The 27,974-nt window shown below is 60.4% G+C and overlaps 1 protein-coding gene and 1 long non-coding RNA gene across 2 annotated transcripts; one reads left to right on the top strand and one right to left on the bottom strand.

Annotated features, from left to right (window-relative positions):
- Positions 1–18: 18 nt before the first annotated feature.
- CRB2 (crumbs cell polarity complex component 2) lies at positions 19–23,358 on the bottom strand. The gene is made up of 13 exons (XM_004269243.3): positions 23,214–23,358; positions 16,592–16,915; positions 14,035–14,230; positions 13,765–13,904; positions 13,082–13,267; positions 12,794–12,907; positions 8,647–9,519; positions 8,049–8,557; positions 7,305–7,470; positions 5,741–6,524; positions 4,794–4,910; positions 4,036–4,153; positions 19–2,117 (listed from the first exon to the last, which is right to left on the bottom strand). The coding sequence occupies exons 1-13, from the start codon at positions 23,305–23,307 to the stop codon at positions 1,893–1,895; spliced, it is 3,846 nt and encodes a 1,281-aa protein (XP_004269291.1). The 5' UTR covers positions 23,308–23,358; the 3' UTR covers positions 19–1,892.
- Positions 14,230–27,953, top strand: LOC125964833 (uncharacterized). Its single transcript, XR_007478106.1, has 3 exons — positions 14,230–14,382; positions 19,761–19,912; positions 26,861–27,953. It is a non-coding gene; the product is annotated as an uncharacterized LOC125964833 (long non-coding RNA).
- Positions 27,954–27,974: the final 21 nt, after the last annotated feature.

The raw sequence follows: 27,974 nt of genomic DNA, 5'->3' as shown, positions 1-27,974 counted from the left end.
AGAAGCAAGAGAAGGACGAAAAAGAACAGCCCAGCTTTTATATATTGGGGTTCCACCCAGAATGTCGTGTCTTAGGAGTCTGCAAGAACACAGGTTTGCCAAATCTCTGACTTAATAAACTAACCAAGGCACCAGCTGGGGCTAAGTTGTTGCTACCAGATGTTTTCTCCCCCACTTTTCCAAGAGTCAGGGAGAAAGTTGGGGGAAAAGGTGGTCCCACCTCCTACAGGATAAGGACCAAGCAAGCCCCGTAACCTGGTGTTCAGGGCCCTTCCCATCCCAGTCTCAGCCCGCTCACCCCTTCCCTTGCCTCCATCACCACATGCCTCCACCTCACATTTGACTCCTGTGCCTCTGGAAGCTGGCTGAGGCCCCTAGGGGAGATGGGTAAAGTCCACCTCCAGTCGAGAAGTGGAAAGGGGTCTCCTGGCCTTGGCACAGGGGGTGCTGGCCTGGGAAATGGGAAGGACCAAAGGGCACATCTCCAGGTCAGGGACCAAGGGACTCTGAAGCTCAGAGGCCAGGCCCTCAGGCAAGTGCCCCTCAGAGATCAGAGATCCAAGTGTGATGGCATCACCACGGAAGGGACTGGAAGCAAAGCGGCCAGTTCTTGCCTTCATCTGTGTCTGTCCGCAGGACCAGCCCCGACCCAGAGACAGTGCCAGCATTTGCCAAGCACCTGCCTCAGCAAACAACCCTGAGGGCTCCCTGCGAGGCCCTCCTCGAGTCCTCCCAGCGGCCATTAGAGAGGTGACTGGTCTGCAGGTGAAAGAGCGGACTCGCCAGGCAGCCTGGAGAGGAGAGCGCTGATGCCGGAGGGGCTGGAGAACCACAAGGTGGGCAGGGAGGGTTGCTCCTCTGTCATCATCGCCCTCTGGCCCCCTTGCTACCCCTCAGGGAGGCCCCTTCCCCGCTCTCACCCTCTCCCTTCCCGACACCTTGGGATGACCCGGGCAGCCCTCACAGCGGACTGGACTTTAACGAATTCCAGAGCTCCTTCCCCACTGTTGCCCTGCCCATCCTCACAGCAGCCCCGTGAGGTAGGCAAGGGCTGCTTTCCTCATTCTGTAAGTGACAGGCCTGCAGGAGGAAGGCTGCAGTGGCCAGACACCCTCCCCCGCCCCCCTGCTCCTGCAGGTCTACCCCTCAGTCCTGCATCCCAGCGGGTGCCTGGCTGCTGCAGAGGGCAGAGACAGACCTGCCTCAGGGAGCACTTGTTTGGGGAGCCAGGAGCTCACACATTAACCTCTGGCTCATGCCCCCCACCCCACTGATTTCCAGCTGCCTCCAGGGCCGGGGCAGCCTCTGGAGGTGGGAGAAGTTGCCGGAGCTGGGGCTTTGGTCCTTGGGCAAGCCCTGGCCTGGCCTCCAGGAGAACTCGTGGCCCTGGGCTGCCCCTGCCCCGGGGCTGAGAAGGTGGTCTCCACTGCCCAGCTGCCCCTCCGCGGGGTCACCTGCACTCACTACACAGTCACGTGCACAAACAGCAAAGACGTGGACGTGCCCGTGAGCCCCATCCGTAACACTCACACTGGTATCTGCAGATCAACAGGCCCAGGTACAAACACACGTGCACGCGCGCACACTCACACACACTCCTGAACACGTCGTGTGCACCCGCAGGTGCTCCTCCCGGCACAGCCGTGTGCCTGCCAAGGTTAAGACCGGGCGGTTGGATGGAGAATGTCCACAACCTCGCCAGGCCTCTCTCTGCTTCCCCGAGCGCGCCCCTTCCCCTCAGTCCAGGACGGGGCAGGGGGCCACTTCCCCAGCAGGTATCCTGGGCCCGGCAGCAGCTCCCCGAGGCCTGGGAGGCTCCCGAAAGTGGCCTCCTTCGGTCTCCAGGTAGAAGGCGAGGACCTCACAGGTGCTGGAGCCACAGCCAGGTGGGCCTAGATGAGTCTCTCCTCGGGTGGCACCTTGAGGACACTGTCCATCTCCAGCCGGGCTCCGGCCACCTCCTGCTGGCTCGGGCTGTAGGTGCCCTCTGACTGGCGGCGCTTTCTGGCCGCCAGGATCCCTGAGAGGAGCCCCAAGAGGAGGAGGAGGAGGCAGGCGCAGGCCGCAGGCACTGCCACCTCCAGCAGCGGGAACGGCAGCGGCAGCGATAGGCCCTTCTGGAAGAGATGCAGTAACACGCCTAAGACCATGGAGGCGGGGAGACCCCCCAGTTCCTTCAGAGGAGAGGAAAAAGCATCGCTGGGCAGAGGCTTCCCTGGGAGGTAGTGAGAGACTTGGCCCCAGAGGTATGCAAGCGAGTGCCTGGGAGCTACCTATTAGAGGCACCACAAGGGGATTCCTGTACAGCAAAGGGGTTCTGGCTAGGAGGAGAGAAAACACATTTATTGAATGCCTACTAGGAGCTGAGCACCGTGTGTGGGATTTCATGTAAACCTTACAATGATCTGATGAAGCGGAAGTGAGGACACCCCCTTTCTTCTGTGAGGACAGGAATCTTTGGTTTATTTTGTTTACCCATGTATCCCAAAACGCACAGCAGAGCCTGCTCAGTAGGCACTCGATAAATACTAGAGGAGGAAACAGAGGCTTTGCCCAGATCCCCCCAGACACATGACTAGTGGGTGTCAAGCCGGGACTGGCACTGCCCTCTGTTCTCCCCCAACGCCATGCCCATGCCCAGCTCACACCACCATTCTTCAGTCTCAAATTCCAGCCAAAGGTCCTTCCTTCAACTGGCCAAGGTGGGCCTCAGTGCCCAGCCCTGCCACCCTGCCTCTCTCAATAAACACCCAATCTGAAGTGATGGGACCTGATCCCTCCCGAACCCAAAGGGCAGTCTGGGTTTTTAAGTGTCTGTGGAGACCATGCTCAACCCCCAAGTGGGAGGCATCTCAGGCAGTAGCAGGAGAGGCTCCCCAGCCAGGGGGCCCGTGCAGGGCATGAGCTGCAGCAGGCCGACCTGGCTGCTGGCGAGCTCAGAATCCACCCCCACCCCCACCCCGGAGACTCAGACCAGGCTCTGGGGGCCCAGGAAACCACCTCTCTGGCTCGTCACAGACACCGGGATGCCCCCATCAAAGATTCTACAGACCTGGAGTTCTGAAGCTCCAGGATCACCGACTTCGGGGGCAGAGGCCCAGGGCCTCAGATTCACCGGCCCTCCCTCTGTCCCATGAGACTTATCAGCCCACTGTGACCTGGGTCCCAAGTCTCAGCCCCCAGCCCTGAAGAAGGTGCCCAAGACTGTAGAGAAAAATTCATCCCAGTCCTGAATGGGCTCTCCCCAGGCTCCGGCCCTGGGCACTTCAGGAGGAGCTGTAAAGCCATTTCCTCCCTAGGAGGAGGGTGGCGGGGGACGGAGGGAGGGTGGGGGTGGGGGGGGATGTGTGCCAGCGGCTGTAAAGTTCAACTTGAAAGGAAACATTCCCCAGAAGCAGAGAGGTTTGGGGTTTATGACCCAGGCCGCCAGAAGCCTGTGGAGATCAAGGCTCCTCCCCAGGCTTCGTCCCTCGCTGCTGCGCCCACTCTGGGCTCACTTCCCGCTGGGCCTGCAGAGTCTGTTCTGCCCCTTAGTGGGGAGGGGGCCAGAGGGAGGTTCAAGCTCAAGCTTCCGGCTGGCCCCCATCTATTCGGACCCCTCCTCAGCTGAGCTTCCCTGGGGTCAGGGGCTGCCTTCACGGCAGCCAAGCCTTCCCAAGCCTTCTCTGGCTCAGAATCCCGGGCTCCCCACATCTTCCTACTCTAGAATGAATCCTGGCTCAGAAACCACCAGAGATTACAGGCTCTCGTATTCACCAACGTAAATCCCAGAATTCCAATATCCCGTGGGCCCTGAATCCTGGCCCAGATCAGACTTGGCAAAGCCCAGCTGTTTCACTGCAGCCCCCAGAGGGATGCTGGGGGCCCCTCCTGTGTGGGAGTGTGGAAGCGGCCTGAGTCTCCTTTCCCTCCTCCCCCCCGACCCCATGACAGGCCTGGCCCAGGAACAGCTCCACAGGTGCTGTATACGCTCCCCCGTAACATCATCTCACTAAAGTCCAAAACAGGGCACCCACCCCCTCGGGCATCACTCACCACCACTTCGCAGAACTGGCCTGAGAAGCTTGCACTGCAGATACATTCATAGACCCCACCAGCTGTCCGGCAGGTGCCGCCATTCAAGCAGGGGTTGGCTTCACAGGGGATCTGACACCTGGGAGGCAGGGACAAGGGTGGGGCTGAGAGAGCTGCTCCCTCCCAGGCTGCCTCTTGTTCCCCCAGCTCCTTTGCTTCCTCAAACCCTCCCCCACCCCCTACACACACCGGCATCAAAGCTCATTCATCCACTGTCCCCAGCACTGTCCCTACCTGGCTGGGCCCTGCCAGGTGACTGATGCTGAAAGCGATCTCCATCACCTACCACGCCCCTTCACCCCAGCATTCATGACAGAATGACTGTCACTCCACCAGAAGCACGGGGGGAGCCTGTGTAAAGCCACCTGCCCAGGGATGCTGACTCTGTCTGGAGCGGGCCCAGAACCTGCATTTTTACAGTCTCCCCAGGTGGAGGAGTGGGAGGTGGGCTGAGCACGGAGCTCTAAGAAACACCACCAGGCAACTACTTCCCAGCAGGTGTCTGCATAACCCAGGATGGTCTTGGAAGCCCCAGAGGGAAAGAATTCAAGCAAGAGAGGTGCACTGTCTGGCACTGTGACGACAGTGAGGGCTGAGAAGGTGAGCAGGGATCCACACCCCACTTCACCTGCCCTGGCTGGAGGGGGTCCAGAGGCCCGCCCTGCCCGACTCTGCACACTCAGCAGCCCGCCTCCCAGGCCCCTGGACCCCAGACCCACCTCTGGCCAGCAAAGCTCTCCTGGCAGCTGCAGTTGGCACCCTGGGGCCCACCCTCACACGGGCCACCGTCGAGGCAGGTGACATTCAGGCTGCACTCCTCTGGCAGGACAGGCAACCTGAGAAAGCACAGAGGCTGGCCTGGGGACAGGACACCCAGGACCTGGCCCACCCCCCGCCCGCGGGTCACTCAGGTGACCTGAGCCTCTGCATTGTCATCCAAGGAATTAAGAGCCACCTCCTGGAGACCCTGCCGTCAGTCCTGGAAGCCGTGTCTAGGGTGGAAGGGGTGGGACATAGGGCTGCCACTCTGTGACTCCAGCCCTACCCCCACCAAGGTGTACAACATCGGGCTGAACCCTTCGAGGCTGAGTCCTCCGAGGAGCTGATGAAATGTAAGTAGTCTCCCGGGGCAAGAGCAGCCTTCTAGACATAGAGCTTGGGCCTGACATTCTTTGCGTAGAGAGGGGGATTCAGGCCTCTGCCAGATACCACTCCGTAAGCTTGGCTCCGAAAGGAGTGGGGAGTCATGGCCAGACTGAATAAGGGAAGCGGTCAAGACTCGGACCATCTCTGCCTGGCCCCGTCCCACGGGACTGACGAAGGAGGGCATCCGTGGTGGGCAGCTCGGCAGGAGAGCCTCTAGGCTTTCTTCCGACACTAGCTCGTGGTTCCCCCACCCCGACTGCCAGACGGCAGCGTTATCTCAAATTCAAATTTACCCGGGTGTCCTGTATTTTTTCTGGCAACTCTAGGGGGCTGCTGTTCCCAAGTTACAGATAACAAAGCGGTGGCTCAGAGAAGGGACGTGGCTGGCCCACGGAACCAGCGCATCCGCACCCGGGCTTCCGGACTAGTCTGACCCAACCCCCGCCCCCGGGATCCCCACCCCTGCCCCGTAAACGCCGGACCCTTCGGACCCAGGCCGCCCCCGGCTGGCCGTGCGCACCGGCAGCGCGGGCCCGCGAAGCCAGGCGGGCAGCGGCACTCGAAGCGGCCGTCTGGGCGCGTGTGGCAGCGGCCGCGGGCACAGGGCGCTGAGCGACACGGGTCGGCGCGGGCCTCGCAGCGCGGACCCTCCCAGCCCAGGCCGCAGGCGCAGGCGAAGGCGTCGAAGAGGTCGCGGCAGACGCCGCCGTGCAGGCAGGGCGAGGGGACACACACGGGCGCACCGCGGCAGCCGAGGCGCGGAACCGGCGCGCCGGGCCAGGCCGAGAAGGGCTCCCGGGAGCCGGGGGCCGCGTCGGGCCGCGGGCCTGCTAGGGGCAGCGGGAGGCCGCCGAGCGCCACGCGGCCCAGGCAGCCCGTGAAGTTCTCGGCCAGCAGGACGCGCGCGCCGCCCGGGCCGCGCAGGAAGTCCAGGTCGCTGGCCAGGCCCCGCAGCGCCACGGGCGTCGCCGCGCCGTCCAGCCACAGCAGCCAGCGCGACGCGGAGGCCGCGGGGCGCTCCATGGCCAGGCGCACGCGGTGCCAGGCGCCGTCGGCCACGCGCGGCCCGGGCGCCGGCAGCACCGCGCCGGGCAGGCCGGGGCCACTGCGCACGCCGGCCGCCAGCGAGCCGTTGCGCACGGCCAGCCAGACGGTGTCGGGGGCGCCCGCGGCGCGCAACAGCCCGGCCTCGGGGTCGCGCGTGCGGAAGGCCAGAGAGAGGCCGCTGAGCGCGCGCCCGGATGACGCGTTGTGCCCGCTGAATTCCGCCGGGGGTCCCTCGCGGAACGTGGCCTCAGCCACACCTGCAGGGAGAGAGAGAGTCAGAGGACGGCCTATCGGTACCCAGCCCAGCCCAAGCACACCTGGGTGATGCGGGGACCCGCCTGCCGCCCCCGTTCCCCCCACCCCCGCGGTCTGGGGGCGGGGGCACACACACCCACCTATCATCTAATCCCAGAAACTGTTCCCCCCACCTCATAACTCTCTACCTCCAAAGAACCAGCTCCGGGCTGGGGAGACCTACCCTACTGTGCCCACCCTGCCCTCCAGGTCACAGACCAGGCAATAATAACACCTTGGAAAATCTGCCTCCTTCTCTCCTTAGTGAAGTGGCCCTGTGTCATCACCGTGGCTCACTCTTCACTGCAATCATTTTAATATTATAACACAGTCATCTTTTAAAACTGCTGACCATGGCCTTCTCCTGCTGGTCCTCCCATGGCTCCCCATTGCCCTTGGCAAAAAGTCCCAAGCTGCCTGGCCTAGCATTCAAGGACCCTAGCAACGCTGATACCTCTACTTGTGTTTCAGTTCTTATAAACCTCATGCCTTTGCGTGTGCTTTGCCCCCTTCCTGAAATGTCCTTCCCTGTGCCCGGTCAGAGTCTTATTTGCCCTTGAAAACCTAGCAAGTGCTCTCTTCCTCCAAAAAGCCTGTCCTTCTGGATGCGGTGGCCCAACCACACTGGGCTGGGGCTGTTGGCATCCTGGTCCACTGTCTCTGAGTCCTGAAGGCAGGGGTGGGATCTAACCCAGCTTGGTGTCCAGCACCCAGCATATGGGCCTTCCAGGGCAGGCACTCACAGACAAAGCCATCAGGGACCTCCTCACAGGTGGCAGGCGGGAGACAGGGCTGGCCAGGACACCACAGCTGCTGGGCACATGTGGGCCCAGTGAAGTTAACAGGGCAGGTGCAGTGGAAGTCATTCCAGGAGACAAGGCAAGTCCCACCATTGAGACAGGGCTGAGGCTGCAGGAGAATCAGGGCAGGGACTGGCTCAGGCCTGGGGCTAGCATCGCCCCACCATAACCATCCTTGCAGTGGTTCTTCATTGAGCACCTAGTACAGATACATTACCTCCTCACAAACAAATAGAAAAGTAACTAGCGTTCCCATTTTACAGATGAGGAAACTGAGGCTCAGAGAGGAGAAATCACTTGCTGAGTCACCTAGCCAGTAAATAGAGGAGCCAGAGTTCACACCCAGGCTATTCCAATCCTAGAGCTGGTTGGTGCTTTGTTCATGAACCTGGGTGTCCCTGTGCCCCAAGCAACTCCCACAGAAAGGCTTGGGCAGCCCTCTGCCTGGGTCAGGCTGTCTGTCTCAGATTAGGACTGAGAGGAGAGGTATGGAGACTACCATAGGGCAAGAGCAGCTGGCCAGAGAGGAGATGAAAGTGAACCCTGCTCTGTCTCTCTCCAGCACTGGGACCTTGGGTGGGCACTCTACCTCCTGGTGCCGACCTGACCAGTAGAAGGACATGCTAACCTCCAGCGAAGCAGGGTGGATCCCGGAAAAAGGACCCACCCTTTCCCCGTGGCACTCACACTGCACGTGTCCTCGGAGACACAGCCCATGGTGAGGTTCCAGGACCGCCTGCTGCCCGACACACTGGGCAGGCTGGAGTTCTCCAGCAACGGTGGAAAGAAGGGGAGGTGGAGGCTGTTGAGTCGCAGGTCCTGAATGCAGCCTCGGAAGGGCCCACCCCAGGGCTGGGCGTCAGCAGGCAGGAGCCTCCCGCCCACGTGCACCTGCTGCCCCAAGCCCTGCAGCTGATCAGGCCCAAAGCTGAGCGTCACCAGGTGGCGGAGCCCATCATCCCAGCGCCCGGGAAGCACCAGGGCAGGACTGCCCAGCACCTCAGCCCGGATCTGGCCCTCACGCAGGAACACTGTCAGGCCAGCTACTGAATCGTTGGCAAGTTGGAGCAGAAGGCCAGCACGTTCCCGGGTGCGGAGGAGGAAGGACATGGTGAGGTTGGGGCCTGGCAGCTGGTCGAGCAAGAAGGAGGCAGAGCTCAGGGTGCCCCCCAAGCCAAAGGTGGCAGCAGGAACCTCTGCAGGGAGAGAGGGTGCCGGGCATGAGGCCTGTGGGCTGAGGGCAGGCACAGCCCCTGCCCTGGGGCCCACCTGGCTCGTTCCTCACCATCAGCACATGTGGGACCGCTATAGGGCCGGGGGCAGTCACAACGGAAGTGCGTCCACAGGTCCACGCAGACCCCTGCGTGGGCACAAGGCGGAGGCTGACACTGCTCCTGGCGCCCGCAGCCCAGGAGGACATTCTCGCCGAGATCCTCAGGCAGCAGGAGGTGCCCGTCCACGTGCACGTCCTGGAGGCAGCCCGTAAAGGCCACACCACCCAGCTGCGTGGAGCAGAACCCAGCAGGCATCGGGGCCGGGGAAGCCGTAGGAGGCGGGGCCACAGGGCTGGAGGCCACACAGAGGTGGGCAGGGCAGCCCTCGTGCCAGAGCCGCATCTCCAGGACCCCGAAGCGGAGCGTCACCTCCACTCGGTGCCAGTGGCCGTCGTTTAGGGGCAGGTCCAGCAGCCTCAGGAGGCACACATTGTTGCCGTGACTCCAGAGTGTGGCCTGAAGCGTGGTCTCCACCAGCGCCAGCTCCAAGCTGCCCTGAGTGTCAGAGCGAGCGGCCAGAGCACCAGCAGGTATCGTAGTACGAAACCTCAGTGCCAGACTCAGGGAGCCACCAGCTGGCACCGAAGCCCGCACAGGGTTCCCAGCCACAACGGAGAAGGTGGTATTCTGGCCACAGAAAGGTCCGTGGGTACCAGGTGGGCAGCGGCAAGCATAACTGTGGACCCCTGACTGGAAGGTGGGGATGCAGGTGGCGGCCAGCGGACACGTGTGGCCTTGGCAGCCAGCGAGCTGCACGGAACAGTCACGGCCACCCCAGGCCTCTGGGCACCAGCAGATGTAGCCCGCCACGGTGTCTTCGCAGGTCCCGCCATGGAGGCAGGGCTCCGACAGGCATTCGTCCACATCTTCCTGACATGTCAGGCCTTCAGGAGAGACCAGGCCAGGGCTCAGCACCCAAGGCCAAAAGCACAGTCTTGACCCAGAGCTTAGCTGCCTCTTGGGACGGGGACCTCAGTATCTATCAACCAAACCCATTCCCAATTGCCAAAGGATTTCTCAAGGTCCCCGGAAGTCCCCAGAGGCTGGAATCCAAGGTACTCCTTCCTTTACCATATCTTGTGAGTCGATTCAATCCCCTAAATACTCCCCAATGCCCCCTTTCCTCCCCCCTCACCTCCCCTGCCTCACCAGCTCTCTAGGCCATAGTCTAGTGTCCTCTAGTTCACCAGCCTCCACCATCCATCTCTACAAGTAGCCAGAGATCTCTTTCTAAAGCATCACCTGGCCAGGTTCCTCTGCTACTTAAGGTCCGATCACTCACCCTGGCACTTGAGATTCCTCGTGGCCTGGGTCCTACCAGGAGTTCATATGTCAACCCTGCTCCCTGCAAACCTTGAGCTGCCTGTTCCTCCAAACGTTTCCTGGGAAGTCCTGCCTCTGGGGCTTTGCTCATAGCGCTCTCTCTGGAATGCCTCCTTCTCCCTAATCCTGCCTTTCAAACTCCGACTCATCCAGCAAAGCCCAGCTTCACATGGCCAGTACCCTAGAAGGCTTTCTCTGACTCCCAACTCCAAGCTGCTGTGTCACTCCCAGCTCCTTGCCCACTCCCAGGCACAGCTCCCCAGAACCCAGTATTGAAAATGTCTGTTTACTCAGCTGAGATCTCCTCCAGGGGCCTGGATATGTCATTGGTGCCCAGAAAAGGACTTGGCATGGCCTTTGTGGACAGAGAGATGAAATAGAGGAGGGAGTGGGGATGGATGTATGCATCTATGGCACTCGAGTAGCCCCTGGTTCTAACCCCCCACCCCCGTCCCTCTGCCCTAGGGCCCTGGCACTGGCTGTGAGGTCACCCTCCCCTCCAGGGGCTCCCATGCCAGGTGCTCTGGCCCCAGCGTGGGTCAAGAGGCTACAGCCCAACCCCTGCTCAGCCAGAGCCTCCACAAGACCACTGAGGCCAGCCCTGCCCATGTAACCCAGCCAGGGGAACCCAAGCCCAGAGAAGCCGCCAGGATTTGAATCCTGGCCCCAGTCAGCCCACAAACACCACCGCCTCCTTCTGGGGATGGCCAGTCCCACCTCCCCCTGCCCAAGGCCCCAGCCCTGCATACCTGCCAGGAGCCACAACACCCCCAGGAAGGTCCGCAGAGCCCGCAGCCCCATTGCATTTCCCCACAGACAGGCTGAGAGTGGTGGGCAGGCACCAAGGCTGGGGAGCAGAGCTCCCCGCCTGGCCAGCCGCCTCCTTCCAAGCTGGCTCAGGAATGCCAGGCACTGGCCTCCCCCACGCCCAGCACAACCCCAAGGGAGGATGGGGGCGGACCAGCCCCACAGCCGGGGTTCCCCCTCCGGGTCCTTGACCTCAGAGGTCTGACCTCCCTGCCACCCATCAGCTGAGCTCAGCTTGGGGAGGAGCTGGGCTCCCGCTAACACTGTCGAACCTGGGGGGATGACACGCCCTCTCTAAAGCCTCTATGACTTCATCTGTAAGATGGGGATTTAGAACCCCACCTTGTGGGGCTTTGGTGAGGAGGAAAACAATGCAGAGAATACTCTTCAGATGCAGGGCATGCTGCAGTGGGCCCAGTGTGTGCCAGGCACCCACGAGGCCACTGTTTCTGGGGCACTGTGCCTGGGAGTGGGCAAGGACTCAAGGAACCTCAGCCCATGGGGCAGGAGATGGGTTTTCAGGGTGCCCAGAGGTTTTGGCCACCCAGAAGTGGGATGCCGAGCCCCCAGCACCTTTGGGGGGTGAGAGTGGAAGGGACGGTGGTGATCACCACCTCCTTCCCCCAGGCAGGGGAGCCTGTGCCCAGCAGCCGTGCCAGGGAGAGGAGGCAGCTTGTTGGAGCAGGAATGCGGGCGGGTGTGGGGGAAGCGTCACAGGCATTCCAGAGGGGGCAGGGACACTCCGTGCTGTGTGAGGAGGTCCTCGGTTCATCAGTATCCGCAGGGAAGGGTGTCTGTGTGTCTCCGCATCCTCTGTACCCAAGGCAGGGAAAGGCTTTCTGCAGGCCCAGCTCCTGCCCAGCACACCCCAAAGGTGTGCCCAGCTCTCCAAAGGTCAATCATCCTTCTCCAGACACTGCCCACAGCTTTCCGTAACAGCCCCCGCCGTCCACCACACTCCCCCCACCTCCACCACACACCCCCCACCACACTCCCTCCACCTCCACCACACACCCCCCACCACACTCCCTCCACCACACACCCCCACCTCCACCACACCCCCCTCCACCACACACCCCACCACCACACTCCCTCCACCTCCACCACACCCCCCCACCATACTCCCTCCACCACACTCCCCCCACCTCCACCACACACCCCCACCACACTCCACCACACACCACACACCCCCCACCACACTCCCTCCACCACACCCCCCCACCTCCACCACACCCCCCTCCACACTCCCTCCACCTCCACCACACCCCCCCCACCATACTCCCTCCACCTCCACTACACACCCCCCACCACACTCCCTCCAACTCCACCACACCCCCCCACCACACTTCCTCCACCTCCACCACACACACCCCCAGCACACTCCCTCCACCACACACCCAACCACACACACACCCACGGTTTTTACCTCCTCTGTCCTGGCCGAATTGCCCTGTCCTCCCTGCAGGCCCCTCGGCCTCTACCCAGCCCTTTGATGTCAGGTGTCTAGGGCTCTCTCTGCCCAACACTCCACACTTTCTCCTGGATAACCTTGGCTGCCTGAGACTCCAGCTGCAGGACCCCCAGTCTCAGGCCCCACTCCTGGGCCACAGACCCCAGATCACCAGCCCCCACCCAGGCTCCTCCCTGTAGGTGCTCCACAGGCACTCAGACTCAGTATGGACAAGGCTGAGCTCACCATCCTCTACTCAGTGTCACCCAGGGCAGAAACTCGGCCAGCATCCCTGACACCTCCCACTCACACCTGGAAAAACCCTCAGGGCCTGTAGCGTGCCCCTCACAAATATTTCTCAACCTCCACTCCAGAAGGTTTTCCCCCCACTCCCACCTCCAAAGCCCAGGTCCCAGCTCAGTCCTCTTACCTGTCACCTGGCCACTACACCCACCTCCTCCCTAATGTTCTTGACCCCATCAATCCAGCCTCCACACATCAGCCAGAAGGAACCTTCTCGCCCCAGGTCCACCGCATCTGACCTTGCCCTGCCCCAGTGCCCACCGCACCCCAGGCACCTGTGTAGCCATCTGAACAGTGGCACTGGAAGCCATTGGGCAGGTCCTGGCAGAGGCCTCCACTGAGGCATGGCCGTGAGGCACACTCGTCCACGTCCACACTGCAGTCGTCCCCTGCAAGAAGCCCAGCTGTGGTTCCCACAGCTCCCTCAGAGCCAGACTGGAACTGGAAAGGGCCCATCTTATAGCTAGGGAGACTGAGGCCAGAGAGAGGTGCTTGAACCCAGCTTCGGCATCCCTCCCGCGCATCTGGACACTACAGACCTGCTTCCCTGGAAGGGGGCTCACCCTCAAAGCCCAGAGGGCAGCGGCACAGGAAGCCAGCAGCATGGCGGAAGCTGAAGGCTCCTGGGAAGGCGGCCTGGATGCCCCCATAGAGGGTTGGGTCGGAGCGCTGCAGGCACTGGCCGCCGTGCTGACAGGGGCCCACTGCACATTCATCCTCATCCACCTCGCACCGCTCGCCGCTGTAGCCTGGGGACACACACAGGTGGGCGTCAGGTCACAGGGGGTCACCAAGCAGCACCCCTCCACTGCTGCCAGGCCGGCCCAGGGCCAGGCGGGGACAACAGCTCAGATATGGTCACGGATATTCCGAGGGAGGGACACACTGAGGGGGTAGGAATGACCAGCGCAGGCTTCACCAGCATCGGCATCGTGTTACTATTATTACTAGCATTACTGAGCACTCTGCGCGTGCGGGGCCCTGCACCAAGGCTTGATGGGCGCTACACGTTTTTACTCTCCTCAGAACAGCCCAGGAGCAGGTGCTGTGATTAGCCCTGTTTAGCAGATCAGGAAACTGAGGCTCAGAGAAGTTGCAGTCACAGGCACACACCGGGCTTAGTCCGCTCAGGGTGTGTGCGCACCGCCAGGTTGTCCCAGGGCAGTCCTCCTCGGCCTGAGCCCCCGCCCCCCTGGGCGTGCGGGCGCTCACGCGCAAACGCTCTCGCGCACGCGCACACACACACCTGGCCAGCAGAGGCAGCGGAAGCTCCCGAGGCCCTCGAGGCAGGACGCGTTGTTCGCGCAGGGCGCCGACGCGCACTCCAGCACCTCCTGCTCGCAGCGCGCGCCCTCGTAGCCCGTGTCCGCGCAGTCGCACCGGAACCTGCAGGGGGGCGCGCAACCGGAGCTGAGCACGCGCCCGAACCTCCAGCTCCCCCTATCTCCATCGCGCCCCCCACCCCGCCGCCCATCGCGCAGCCTCACCGCTTGAGGGCACCCGGCCGCCCGCTCACCCGTTGACCAGGTCGTGGCATACGCCCCCGTGCACGCACGGCTGGCTCTGGCACTCGTCCAGGTCCAGCTGGCAGCTGGCGCCCCCGAAGCCCGGCGCGCACACGCAGCGGTAGGAGCCCAAGCCGTCCAAGCACGAGCCCCCGTGCAGGCAGGGCGCTGAGGCACACTCGTCCACCTCCGCCTCGCAGGTCACGCCTGGACAGGAACCGAGACAGACAGAGAGATGGCCGCCCAGAGGGAGAGCGAATGAGGCCGAGCCAGGCTGACCCGAAACCTGCTCCAGACTGACCAGAAGCGGAACGTCAGGATCCAAAGAGAGAATCCGTTGTTCCATTCATCCAGAGCAGGTGTTTCTTGCGCCAAAAATAACAGTGGGGTTGAAACAACACAGACATCCCTGCCCCCTTGAGCTCATACCAGTCTAGCCCAGGAGACGGGGATTAGGTCAATATTACGTAAATGAGGACTGATTTTTACTTTTGATAAGCTCAACAGTGGGTACGTGCTAGGTCCTGTGACAGCAAGAGGCAGGGTCTTAGCCTGGGGTATTGAGAGTCAGGGAAGGCTTCTTGGAAGAAGAGACTTGAAGGATGAGGGGGCATTCGCTGGACTAGGATAGGGGGCTGTGTGAGCAGTTGGATTCCAGAGAGACTCTAAGTCTCTCCAGAGAGACTATTGGTGAAGACCTGCTTGGGGCAGGGGCATGATGCCCTAGGGCAGGGGTGCATGGAGGGTCGGGGAGCAAAGGGGAGAGTTTAGGAGGTGGGGCAGGAGTGGGGAGTGTCAGGCCTTGGGGGCCAGGTAACACAATCCGAGCTTATCCTAAAAGTTTTAAGCAGCTGATATATAGTCCTCTCTACATTTCGCTCTGCTGGCTTTTTGTGGAGGGTGTAAGGAGGGACCCCAGCAAGGAGGGGCATACCCGGTGGGAGATGCTGGACCAAGGTAGCCAACTCCTTCAGGCTTTCCCTGCACTGTCTTGCTTTTACAACTGGAAGTCCTGTGTCTTGGGAACCCTCTCAGTCCTGGGTAAAACCAAGACGGTTGGGAGGCTCTCAGGGGAGGGGCTGTGGAGATGAAGGGAGATGGAGGATCTCAGGGTTTGGAAATGTACTGCCCGAGCTCATCGTGGAGCCCGCTTGTCATTGTACACTCCAGTGGCCCTGCCTCTACCCCCTAAGTGGGATTGGTCGTGGGGGTCTGGGGACCCAGCTGGCTCCAGCTGGAACCTTCCCCCCTTCCTGGCTCAGTGAGCACAAAACAGGGGCCCTCCTTCCTGTGACCCAGCCCCACTCCCACCCTCTGTGCCAGGGGGAGCCAGGCCCAGGCCGCCTGGAATCCCAACCTCCCCCGCCTGGCTAGGAAGGGAAGGAGGAGGAAATGAATCACAGCAGACGCTGCCCCCACTCACATCCACAACTCACCCAGAAAGCATTACCCAAAGCGTCTGAGCACCGCACATCTGGGCACGCACACACCTGCTGGCACCCACACACAGACTTTCCCACAAACGCATTCAGGGATCCCAGACACCTGTGGATACTGGCAGACACAGAGGCCTTTACGTGACCTACTCACACATCCACAACTAATCTATCCAGACACCCGAACTCTCAAATGATGAGACAGGTACATGGAACCTGTTTCCAAAGTTCATTTTCATCTGTGTGCTGAGATCCATCTCTCCACTCTATGCCCCCTCTCCCGGAGCCCAGCCCCAAGTCTGTACCTTTTACTCTGAGGTGACCTCAAACTGCCCTCTGCCCTCAGAGAGAGTCATCTGAATTCAGGGTTGAATAGAACCTGGAGTGTCCACACTGCAGGCTCCCAGCTGCCCTAGACCTCGCCTCGCTCCCAGACCTGTCCCTAGCTGCGCCCTCCTTCCTGACTTCCAGGCAGTTGCTCCAGGATGCTCTCGCCTTGGAGGGTGGATGGGACTGGGACAGGGCCATACTCTGGAGGAGGGAACTGTCCCCCTCAAGACAGCAGAGATCCCTGGGGGTACATCTACGTTACAATTTGAGCAAGTCCACCAGTGTCTCTATGCAGGAACTCTGGGGGCTCCCGCCCCCAGGGGAGAGGGTCCACATGACAACCTGAACCATACCGGGGTATCACGCTCCAGAACCATCAGACGAGCCACCAGAGGATGTCTGTGCTACAGCCTGATGGGTCTGGAGTGAGTCGATGCTAGAAGTACTGTCTAGATGTGTCCTCGTTAAAGCCAAGCCAGGCACATCTACACTCTAGTCCCAGAGATGCCTGAGGGGTGTCTCCACTACCAGCACCACCTGAACCCTACAAGAGACTGAAGTAACATTTGTCCAGTGTCTGTAGTGTGCCAGGCGCCGTGCCAGCGCTCGCTCATCACACTCTCAGGTTAGCCCGAGAAGCATTAATTCCGCAGCATGACCAAGAGTGGGCACACCCTAGAGCTGCCAGGGTGCCTGGGGGTGTCTCTCCTCTAAGGTCAAAGCTGAATTCGTGATTTGACAACTCTGAGCTGCTGATGGGGTCGACGTTACACACGCCTCTGGGAAGAGCTGGGGCCGTTACCTGCGAAGCCGAGGGGGCAGTGGCACTCGTAGCGATCGGCCAGGTTGTGGCAGGTGGCCCCGTGGTGGCAGGGCCGGGACGCACACTCATCGATGTCCAGCTCACAGCGTGGGCCCTGGAATCCGGGCACGCAGTAGCAGCGGAAGCCACTGGGGTCTGGAGCCTGGGGCACACACAGAGCGCCGTGGTGGCATGGCTGACTGGCACAGCCCCGGGGCTCCAGGGGCCCACAGGTATAGCCACCATTCTCTGTAGCCTGGCACTCGGTCCCTGGAGCACATGGGTCTGAGGCACAGGCACCCGGGGGGTCCGAAGGCGCCGTTCCTGTAGAGAGAGGAAACTGGCTGGGCAGGGTGGACGGGGGCTACCAGGACACTCCCCTCCCCACACCCAGGCTCATCCCCAGACCCCAGAGTCAGCAGCAGGGCTCCGTCAGTACTCAGGAGGATGCAGGGAGCGCCAGGGGCTCTACACACCAGGTGCCAGCAGGCTGCACGCATCTGCACCCAGAACTGGGAATGGTTTCGGGGATGCCTCCATAGCAGGGAAATAGGACCCGGGATGCCTGGCTCCCCGGGCAGGATTAGTGAGCAGACGCCCACTAACCCTGTGAGCTTTTCGCTCCACGGTGTCAGTGCAGCCCCGCAGCGCCCCTCGGAAGCAGGCCCTTTCAGGCCCATTTTACAAGAGAGCGGATCCAGGCTCCAGAGTGAAAGTGAGGACTTGCCTGAGGTCACACAGCAAGTTCGTGCTGACTTAGCCCTCAGGGTCTGTCCGTGTGCTCCAGCCCCACCTGGGGAGGGGATCCCCGGCCTACTCCCTCCCAGGAGGGTGTCTCCTCCCACTGCCCACTCCACTGCTCCCGCTGGGGGTCTGGTAACTCCATCCCTGCGTGAAACTGGAGATGGAGGACTTCAAAGGCCCCTCTCCCCCCTCCACCCCTCCTCCCCTCCTGGCCCTGCTGGCCTGGGAACTTCTCAGAGGATCCCTGGCCCTCACAGTATCCGCCGCCATCAGCAAGTGTGAGTGGCCAGACTGGCCGGGGTCACAGGGTTCAGGGAAGGTATTGAGACCAGCCGGCTGAACTCCCGGCTCCAGCCACTGCGACATCTCCACAAGGCAGAGCTCCCTCACTTAGAGGGTCACCTCCTGATCTGGAGCCCGCCTCCCTCCCACCCTCCCTTGCTAAGAGCCTGTCAGTGTCATGCCGGCACAGCCCTGGGTTCAAATCCCCACTCGGCCAACAAGCTATGAGACCTTGGGCAAGTCATTTCTCCTACTGAGCCTTCGTTCCCCAATCTGAAGAGGGTTAATAATAGTACGTGCCTCGTAGGATACGGAAGGATTGAGAGCCTCAGGGACGGCAGTCAAGTGCCCACTCGGGGTAGGAACTCAGTAAGTGATGGAGGAACGGGAGCCGCCCGCCAGGAGGCACCTCGGTCGGACCTGGGGCTCCCAGAGGCGCCCCTCCCCCACCCAGGTTGTCAACCAGACACTAACCAGGCCCCGGAACAGCTTCGGGCCCTGTGCCTCCCCTCCCCCACCCAGCGAAGGCCCCCCCCCCCCCACCCAGATAAGGCTCGACAGCCTCTCAGGCGTCATCCACATTCCACCAGGCAGGGCTGTCCACCGGCCAGCCCCCACCCTTGCCAGCCAGGGCCAAGCAGGATGGGGGACAGGGAGACACAGGTACCGACCGACCGATGGACCCAGGGAGAGAGCCCAGCTGTCAGCCCCACCGCCCAGCTCCCAAAGCACCTGGTACAGCTCAACATGGGCTCGCTCTCCAAGATTCTCACCAAGAGGGGGTAGGGGCAAGCACCCACCCAGGGCCAGGTGTGTGGCAAGGGGACAGAGGGTCTGAAACACTGTCAGGCCAAGATAACCTTCTAGGGCTCTGGGCTCCACAGACCCTCTCTGCCCAAAGCTCCCCTCCCCCGAGCCTGGTCTCATTAGTGAGGGCAGGGGCCATCTGGGCCTGTCTGAGGGGCTTACGGGCAGCTTGTCTTTCTTCTTCCCACCCTGAGCCATGGTGGCGGATCAGTGTAGAGCCTGGTCCTCCGGGGCTAAATAGTCCGATGTGGGTGGGAAGATGGTCTGATTGGGAGGGGGAGATGCTCTGATGGGGGTGAGTGGATCAGGCTTCCTTGGGAAAGGACACAGGTTTGGGCATCAGACCCGGCTTGTATCTGGGGTGTGAACATGCCCGCCTTGTGAGTGTTGTGAGGGGCCACTGAGGGAACGTGAGTGAAGCCCTGGCACCAGCGAGCCTTCAGCGAGGGCTCTGGCCATTACAGTCGGGGTCCCTGGACCCAGCACACTCAGGAGGAGCAGCACAGTGGTCCCAGCTCCCACTTGAAGGGCCCTGGCTGTTGGGTCCTATGCCAACAGGCCCTTCGTTTAATCCCAGCAAGCGCCACCCCTCATCTGTGTGGCCCAAGGGACCCTACCCCAGTCTGGAGCTTTGCCCCTGATTCAGAGCAGGCTGAGGAGGCAGCACTTGTGGGGACAGCACTGTGGGAGCAGGTGGGCCATGACCCTGTATGACGGAGCCCCGGGAGGCCGAGCCCAGCCCCACTGGAGGAAGGAGTTCCTGCAGGCAGAGAGGGAGGGAGCTGTCTGCCCTAGGAGGCCTGCAGTGGTGCCAGAAGCCTGCATGTGAGGCACAGCCGTCTCTCTTGTGTAATCTCTGTCTTCACAGTTACCTTAGGGGGTGGATAGAGCTATCATTCATTTTGTACACTTGAGGAAAGTGAGGCTCAGAGATAAGCGACTTCACAGTTCCCTAGGAGGGGCTGGAATCCAAACCCAGGTCTCACTGCTCCAGAGCCTCCACTCTGGGGGTTCCAGAATCACCCCAGGACCTATATAAAGGATACGGATTCCTGGGCCCCACTCCAGACCCAGAGATGCAGAATGCTTGGGCCTGGGGCCCAAGAATCTGCATTGCAGCATGCTCCCTGGGGACTCCTTTGCACGTTGAGGCCTGGGAACAAGCACTGACCTTGGGCTCTCTGCCTCCAGGGAGCGAGCCCGGGGCTGAGGGGAGGAGAGGTGAGGATGGCGGGATGGAGAAGGGGCCTTCCCAGCCTGGCTGGAGGGGCGTGGCCTGTTGCCAGGGTGACGAGGGGCCTGTGCTTATCTTTACAAATCCCTCCTGACCTCTCAGGCTGCCTGGGACGACCTGGCGGGGGAAGGATTAACGGACACCCGCCCCTCCCCTTGGACCTGCTGCCCTGCCCTGGGAAGGCCCAGAACCCACCTCCGGGAAGAGAATTTTCTTCATGGAAAGGACAGGATTATAATAACAGGAACCATTTCGTGAGTGCACGTGTAGCTGTGCTACACATCTTGCATCTATTATTACATTATTGCGTTTGATTCAAACTGGAAAAGGTGGGTGCCAGTAAGAAAACTGTTTCTCTAACTCAGGTTGATAAACTTGCCCAGGATCATTCCTCAAAAAACGAAGAAGCAGATCATTTCCAGACTTCTGTGAAGTCCACATCTCCCAATGCATGTGAAATTCCCACTTTGCAAACTCTAAATTGCCACCCATGTATTGTCATTTTAGAGCATTCTAGCCCAGCCTCCCCCAGGCACTGAAAGAGTCTCGGAAGGCTTGCCTGGGAGTGAAGGTTCCAATATCAGCCTGGGCAGAGCGGGCAGTCTTCCCTGTCTATCCAGATCCAGCTGCTAGCAACTGCACGGTGCTTCAGGCTTCACTCCGTGCCTAGTTACTCCAACTTTATTTGCACTTGTAACAGGCCTAATGAGAACCGCCAACGACTAATGAGAAGTGTTTGCTGAGGGTGGGTTTTGTAAAGCTTCTCATCTTGACAAGGCAAAAAAGAGAATACATCTGAGAAGCCACCCAAGATCCCATAAGATGTGCTTCTGGCATAGGGAAAAAACTGCCCATCTAATAGCACGAGGCCCCAAGGGGAGGACTGCATAACGGTGCAGCACAGCTGAGGTAGAGCCATCGGGAAAGGGCTAAATGCCTCTAATAAGGCAGCAGAGTTTGGAATAGTCTTTTACAAAAATGTTTATCACCTGAGGTTAAAAGACATAATTTTGGTAACCCCCACAATAGCTGTCGCGGATCCACTGCCTACCCTTTGCCTGGCGTTGGCAAATTCCAGTGTTTCCAGACCATGGTCTCAGAGGGCTGGGGCCAAGGAGGCGCTTCCTGGAATGGGCGTGAGACCGGGCAGATGGGTTCCCAGGCCTGCCACCCCAGCAGGCCACTTTTAACTATTAGTGGCTTCCGGCTCCTTTCTAAAATTTCCTTTGAAACGGGATTCCATGCCAAACCTAAGTTGGAGAACTGCTGCATTTTCTTATCGGATTCTTGTAGCAGCCCTCAGAGTGAGCTGGTTTGCCCCCTTTAGACAGAAGCACAGAGAGGAGATGTGACTTTACATAAGACTAGTCCCATAGGCGCCTGTGAAATCCTGGCCCTGCCACACACAAGCTGTGACTCTGGGCAAGTTACTGACCCTCTCTGGGCCTCGCTTTCCTCCTCTGTAAGCTGGGGGTATCAGAGTCGACTTCACAGGGCTGTTGTGAGAATTAAATTCGATCATGTTAGTCCAGGAGCAGCACGTACAGGCTGATGGTGTTGTTCACTTGCCAACAGATCTTTACTTGGGGCAAACACCGACTATCCAACAAATCCTGACGTTAGAGCATTTGTGTGTGGCTCCCTGCTCCCTGCCTCTGTCCTGCAAGCCCCCACCCAGCTCTGGCTGGAGGAGGGGCCGGACTTGGGGGCTGGACTTGCTGCCCCTTTGTCAGCTGGGCTCCCTGGTGTGCAGGCAGCCGGGAAGGATGTGAGAGCCCCGATGTGCCCCATTGTGCTCCAAGATGCTTGGCGCTCTCCTAGCAACCAGCCGGGACTTTGTGGCAGAGTAGGTCCAGGAGGGAGGGGCCCCGCTCAGGGCCTGGCAGGGGTGGGCGGCAGAGCCAGGGGCCCAGGGCATCCAGAACCCCCATCCCCTCTGGAATGGAAATTACTTTTCAAGTGACATCATCCCTGGCCCATCTCCTCCTGGCAGTCAGGGCTTGGGTCCTGGCATCCAGAAATGTTCATACCCATAGCACCGCACCCCAGCTTTCAGGGATCCCCAGGGAGGGGGCTCCCTGTGCCAAAATTGCAGGGGGAAAGGCTGGTCCTGGGAATCCCAGCAGGGCTGTGTGCGGGTGAGTGTGTATGTCAGCGTCCGCTCCCTTCGGTAGCATGCATCTACTTAGTGTCCACTTTGCCACAAGGTTCACGTGAAGGTACATCTGAGTGTGAGTGCACACCTGTGTGCAGGCACGTGTCACGTACAGCTAGGTGTGTGTGCTCGAGTGCATGTGTGGCGGGTCTACACGTGCCTGTGTGCCCTTGTACGTGCCACACCACTGTGCTGGTGTGGGGGCAGTGCACGTGTGTGTGTGCAGGTGCATTTGTGCGATCTGTGCGTGCACGTGTCTGTGTGTGTGCACTGTACGGTAGAGGACAGACCAGGATTTCATGCCCCTTGTGCAGAGAGCAGGCCCCCAGCTCCTCTTTGGTTTGCCTCAGGGGCCCAGCTTGTAAGCCCCCATCCTTCCCTGAGCCTCAGTTTCCTCCCTTGCAAAACAGGGGCCTTGTCCTCCACAAGGGCCCTGCGGAGAGGAGACGAAGGTTTTGTGAGCCGGGCCGAGCGAGAGGCTGAGGAAGGCCCCAGGGAGGGGCCTGAGAGGTTGGACCCACATCCTGGGACTCTGAGGAGGTGGGGACTCCCCCGCTGCAGCGGAGCCCAGGCCGCCCTCCTGCACAGGACTTCCCAGGCCTGGCCCCGTAGCTATAGTGACCAAGACAAAGCATCCCCCAGACCCCCCAGGAAGAATTCCAGGCCGGCGCACACGTGAATCCACTTGGACAAAAGCAAAAACCTCTTGGTGAACGGGGTCTGGCTTCACGAAGCCCTTTCAGCTTGATCTGGGAACGCTGGGGGGCGGGGAGGGGGCAGCGGTGGACACATGTGTTCCCAGATGCCCAGCCACTCCCCAGGGACGCCAGAGCACCCCCAGCCCCGCAGTGCAGGCAGGGTGATCACCAAACGGAGGGGATGCAGGCAGGAGCCCTGGGTCTCCTTCCCTCTTCTCCACCCCAATCCACTGGGCTGGGGTCTGCTGCCCCCACCCCACGTCCCCGTGTCGAGAGCAAGGACACAGTTCAACCCACTCAGTAAGTTGCACCCCGCAACTCGCGCTGGGATATAGCCCACCACACGCACAGAGCCTCAGACACAACCCCTGGCTCGCGCGGGACAGCTGCCCAGCCTCACAGCTTAGACGTGCCTACAGCCCACAGCCCATAACCTGCGCACAGCTCACATGAGAGCCCCCAGACTCGGGCCTCACAGGCCAGCACAGCCCAGCCCAACACCCCTCCAAGACACACGGCCCACCCGTTACCCGGACCCCGGCCGGTGGCAGTCCCCCCACAAAGTCCCCCGCGACCACGCAAGCTCCAGTGGCCCCCAGATGCGCACCTCCCTGCACCCTGCAGTCGGGCCCAGCACCCACACGGACACCCCACGGCCTGGGGTGCTGCCCTGGGTCCCCCAAGGCTCGGCCCCCAACTCACCGACCGGGAGGGCGAGGGCAGAGCCCCCGAGCAGGAGCAGCAGGAGAGGGGCCGGGGGCCTGGGGTCCCGGGTCCCAGGCCGGGCCAGCGCCATGGCAGCGCTTTGCTCGGCGGCTGTGGGAACGGGCGGCCTGGCTGGCTCCACACCCCCGTCTCCCTCCAACCAGCACTAATGCCGTGGACAGAGGCCCGGCCCCTCCCGCCTGCCCCTCCCCTCCCCTCCCCCTCCCCACCCCGCCCTCCCAGGCGGCTCCACCTTGAGTAGGGTCTAGAGGAGGGGTCTGACCCAGCCCGCTCCCCAAGCCCAGGGCTCCGGACTCCAGATGAGGCCTTGGGGGCCCCCATGTGTCTGACCTTGTCCAAGGGCCCACCCTTCTCTCCCTCCTGACCTCCCCCCCGCCTTTTCCTCCCACCTCTCAGGTCCTGCTGCCTCAGCCTCCTCATAGACATTTCTGTTCTGGGGGCTGTTCTTCTCACTAGATGATACCAGCTACTCCCAACTCCTCCGTGATCCCACCCTGCCCACCCCCACCTTCTCTTAGCCCAGGCCTCCCTCCCCAGCCCAGCCCAAGCTCCCCTCCCACCTCCTCTCTGCTGGAAGCCCCAGCCCCTCCCACTCAGCTTGTTCCTCCCAGCCTGCTCCCTCCCAGGACTGCCCACCTGAGAAGGCATCCCGCCTCCCCCCCACCCCTCCAGCACCCCCTGCAGCTGACGCCTCGCTCCCCACTCCCCACGTTCAATCCACTGCGAGCTCCTGGCCGCTCCTCACCTCCGTGTCCCTCAGTCCCACCCCACCTCTTCACTCCCATGGGCCCCACACTGCCACACACAGCCCCTCTCACCCCCGCCCTCAGGATGAGGCCCCCGGCTCCCCCGACCCTCACCATCCCTTCAACCGCCATACTGAGTCTTTTCTATTTCTCCCCTTTGGCCTAGATCTTCTGCCTTTGCTGTTTACAACTCCAAAAACCGCATAAGGATCCAAGGCAGCCCATTCTAGGGAACTGGCAGCTCTAACTAAGCAGCAAGCTTTCCCTCTCCACTGGCTGGGAAGTCCTTCCTGTTGTCTAACCTTACAGTCTCCTGCTGCACTTGATGTTTGCTTGCCCCAGGCTGGAGAGGGAAATGTTGTTTGGGTGGAGAGGAGGAGTTCTTGCGGGGACCTGGACCCAGGAATCTAGGTCATCTCAAAGGCACTACAACATCAAAAAACAGCCCATTCTTCCACTGCCCTCAGCTCCAGTGAAAGGAGAATCCCCTTGCTGAAAGGACTTCCTGAAATGAGCAGCTGGCCCCTGTGCCTGTTTGGCACAATTCAGTGACCGTGGACTCAGGCCACCCAGGCCCTATGCTGGGCTCTGGATGTGTCCCTGACACCTCGAGGGCACAGTCTGGAGAGACAGAACCGAGTAAATTGGTGGAGCTCCAGGCTGAGCTTGAGGGATGGGCAATGGCCCGTGGAACTTCCAGGAAGGGAAGAGTGGGCGTCACACAGGGCATAGGCAGTGGCGCTGGTTCTCCAATGCTGGGGAAGTGCTCAGAGAGGACACCAAAGGCCTGGGTGGACCCCTTGTCCACATCCCTGCTCCATCTCCACCCTCCGGTCTTGGTCCTTCTGGGGTAGGAGTTGCTTCTTGGTTTCTGGAGCTCCCCATACTCCCAAATCACCTTTAATTCCCTGCCTCTCACATATACCAGGAGCCCGTCCCCCTCCACGTGGCGGCCCCTCGCCACTCTGTTGGGAAAAGCACAGTCTCATCAGCCGAATAGATCCAGGTTTGAGCCCAGCTCCACCACTGACTAGGGAGTGACTCCAGCACCTGAATCCCTTTTCTGGGCGTCACTTTCCTCATCTGTAACATGGGGGTGATGATGAGTTTAAGCAGCAGTGCAAGTGCTCTTTATTCTGCTTCTCAGAGATCCAGGCAGCCCCAAGCGGAGAACAGGAGGACCACGAGGCTCCCACAGCCCCCTGGGTCTCTGGATACACAGACACAAACACCCACGTTTTTACAATGAGCTCCGAGGTCAGAAGGGCGCCTGAGCTCTCTTTCCAAGCCCCGCCCCCTGCCCCCTGCCCGGGTCCTGCAGCCGCCACGCGCCACCTTGTGGCCAGAACTGGGAGTGTCCTGCGAGGTCTGTGGGGCACCCAGGCGAGCGATGAGGACACTGAGGGAGGGATGCGGGAACTAAACTGCACCCGCAGGAGGAAACAAGTGAGCGGGAAGGAGGGGCCCGGGAGTCAGGTGGGCGGCAGGCAGGACTGAGGTTAGACAGGGCCGATCATCCTGACGCACTTCCCGGCCTGGATCTGGAGAAGAGACAGTAAGAGTGGGCCAGCCCCTCTGAGAAGATGGTCCCTCAGGAGAGTCCACTTCCCCCATCCTCCCGACCTGGGGGTGGGGCTGAGGAAGGGTAAAGGAAGCCAACATAATCTCATCTTACCTCCTCAACGACGCTGCAAGGTCAGCATTGACCCCATTTTACAGATGAGGAAACTGAGGTTGGGGGAGGTGAGATTGGCTGCTCAGGGTCCCACAGCTAATCAGTGCAGGGGTGGGATTCGACCTGGGGGCTGCCCAATGCCACCCCTTTTCCCTCCCCAGCCTCTGACTGTAGGTTGACTAACTGTGCTGCATTCAACTCAGGAATTATTTGCTGCCTGCTCCCTGGTCAAGGGCACCCAGTCCTGGGGCAGGTGCCCACCAGCCTTATGGAGATGTGACAGTAAAGTTTAGTGGTTTGGTAATGCCTGCTTGATTTGAATCCTGATTCTGCTCTGTGCCCTTAGGCAAGGTTTTGTTGGTCTGTCTTTACTTTTCTGAACCTTAGCTTCCCCATCTGTAAATTGGGGTAATACCAGTATCAGCCTCAGAGTTCTGTGATGAGTGGGCTGCTGCCCGCAGGGCCCAGGTGGGGGAGGGGATGGTGGGGGAGGGGATGGTGACGCGGGGCTGCTTCCCACTCAGGAGAAGCCTCCAGACTCTTCCAAGGTGACCTCTGCCCTGGATGCCCCCACCAGGGTCCTGCATCTCCCTTCTCAGGGGCTGTGTGATTATTCTGTCTGTCCCCTGCTCCCCAGCCAGATCCACCCTCTTCCCTCTCTGCCCTGCTGATCCTCTGGCCTTCCTCACGGCTCCCTTCCCCGGGAGGGGGAGGCAGCAGGAGCAGGGAGGGCTCCCACTGCTCTTTCCTCCTGCACTGGGTGCACCGCTGACTACAGCTGCAGCGGAGGCCCCTCTGCTGCTTCAGCTCTCACTGCTCAGGTAATGCTGTTCTCTCTGTGGCCAGCTGCGGGGCCACCTTCAGCCCTGACCTGGCTGGGTCTCTCCGAAGCCTTCCTTCTCCACTGTCATCCACTCCCTCCTTCTGGGAACCCTCTCCCCTGGCTTCCCTCCTACCTGCCTGGCTGTTCCTTGCTCGCTTTCCCCCCAGAATGTTGGGGTGTGTCTGGGTCTGCTCCCAGCCCCCTACCCTTCTCAAACGACCCTCCCCGGGTGAACTTCCTGACCAACCCAGCTCTCTCACGAGTCCTCTCCCTGTGGTTCTTAACCCTGTTTCAACTCCCTCTTGGTAACAAATATCTTGTATCACTCCTTATTACCCTGAAATGAAATGACGTGCGTATGCATACAATTCCCCAACAGAAAACGATCCCAATGCCCGGACTGAAATATCAGAGCGAGCCATTGTAGGCTAGCGGTGAAGTGCACAGACACTGGTTCAAATCCTGGCTTCTCTACTTCCCAGCTGTGTGACCTTAGGTAAGTTACTTAACTTCTCTGTGCTCAGTTACCTCCCCAGTCAAAAAGTTTTTTGTTTTCTCTATGCAGCGCTTTACTGCATAGAGTTGTTATCAGGATTAAATGAGTAATTATTCACGAAGCATTTAGAACAGTGCCTGGCGTATGTTACAAGCTGAATGAGTGTTGGTTAAATTTAAGATGATAGGTCTTTCAAGTTGTAAATACTCTTATTGACTACACTAGAAGACATGATAAAATAATGAGAAGCTTGCATCTATTCATAGAACCCCCCTGAATGCAACAGCCCCAAATGCAGACCTATGCAGAGTGAAGTATTGGCAACTCAAATACCACAAGCACTGTTGAAATTAAGTAGGTAATTTTCCCAAATGGTGGAAACCCTGGGTAAGGTTCTGAACAAAATAAAGAGCAATCTACCTTCAATTTACATGGAAGCTGTATTTCTGGCAAATTCAGTGTATGTTAAAGCTCAGAGCATTCATGCAAAAGTGCTCTTATTTCTGTGCAAGCCAGACCTGGGTTCTGGGCTCAGACACAAGTGTTTTTCCTTCATGTGAACGTCTGGCAGGACATTCAAAAGTCAAAAGGCACGTGGAACTTTCTCCATGGTGTGGAATGTCCTGCACGTTGCAGGGCAGCCAGCATCCAGGGCCCACCCACTAAATGCCAGTGGGGCCCCCACTCATGAAAACTGAATGCACCCCCACAAATTCCCCAAATGGCGCCCAGGAGGCTCCTGGGTTCTACACCAGCTGCCAGAGGGACTTTTCCAAATCCCAGACTGTCGACTCCCAGTTACCCTCAGGCCAAGTCCAAATTCCTGAACCCGATGCCCAAATCCTCGTCATGCAGCTGCCGGCTTTACCTCCACAGATGCGGACCCATACCACCAGCATACCACCCATACCACCCTACACCCAGCTGTGCCACGTCCCCAACCCCAACTGGACACACACACACACGCATGCACACACGCACACACGCGCGCACACGC

This window comes from Orcinus orca, chromosome 6 (genome assembly GCF_937001465.1).
Source record: "Orcinus orca chromosome 6, mOrcOrc1.1, whole genome shotgun sequence".
NCBI lineage: Eukaryota > Metazoa > Chordata > Mammalia > Artiodactyla > Delphinidae > Orcinus > Orcinus orca.
This window is presented reverse-complemented; position numbering and strand designations above follow the sequence as displayed.

Coding starts and splice junctions, on each gene's coding strand:
- CRB2 (XM_004269243.3), bottom strand. CDS start 23,307: ATGGCGCTGGCCCGGCCTGGGACCCGGGACCCCAGGCCCCCGGCCCCT. Junction 14,231..16,591: donor CTGCCCCCTCGGCTTCGCAG/GTAACGGCCCCA, acceptor GTTCCTGTCCAG/GCGTGACCTGCGAGGCGGAG. Junction 7,471..8,048: donor TCTCCGAGGACACGTGCAGT/GTGAGTGCCACG, acceptor ATTCTCCTGCAG/CCTCAGCCCTGTCTCAATGG.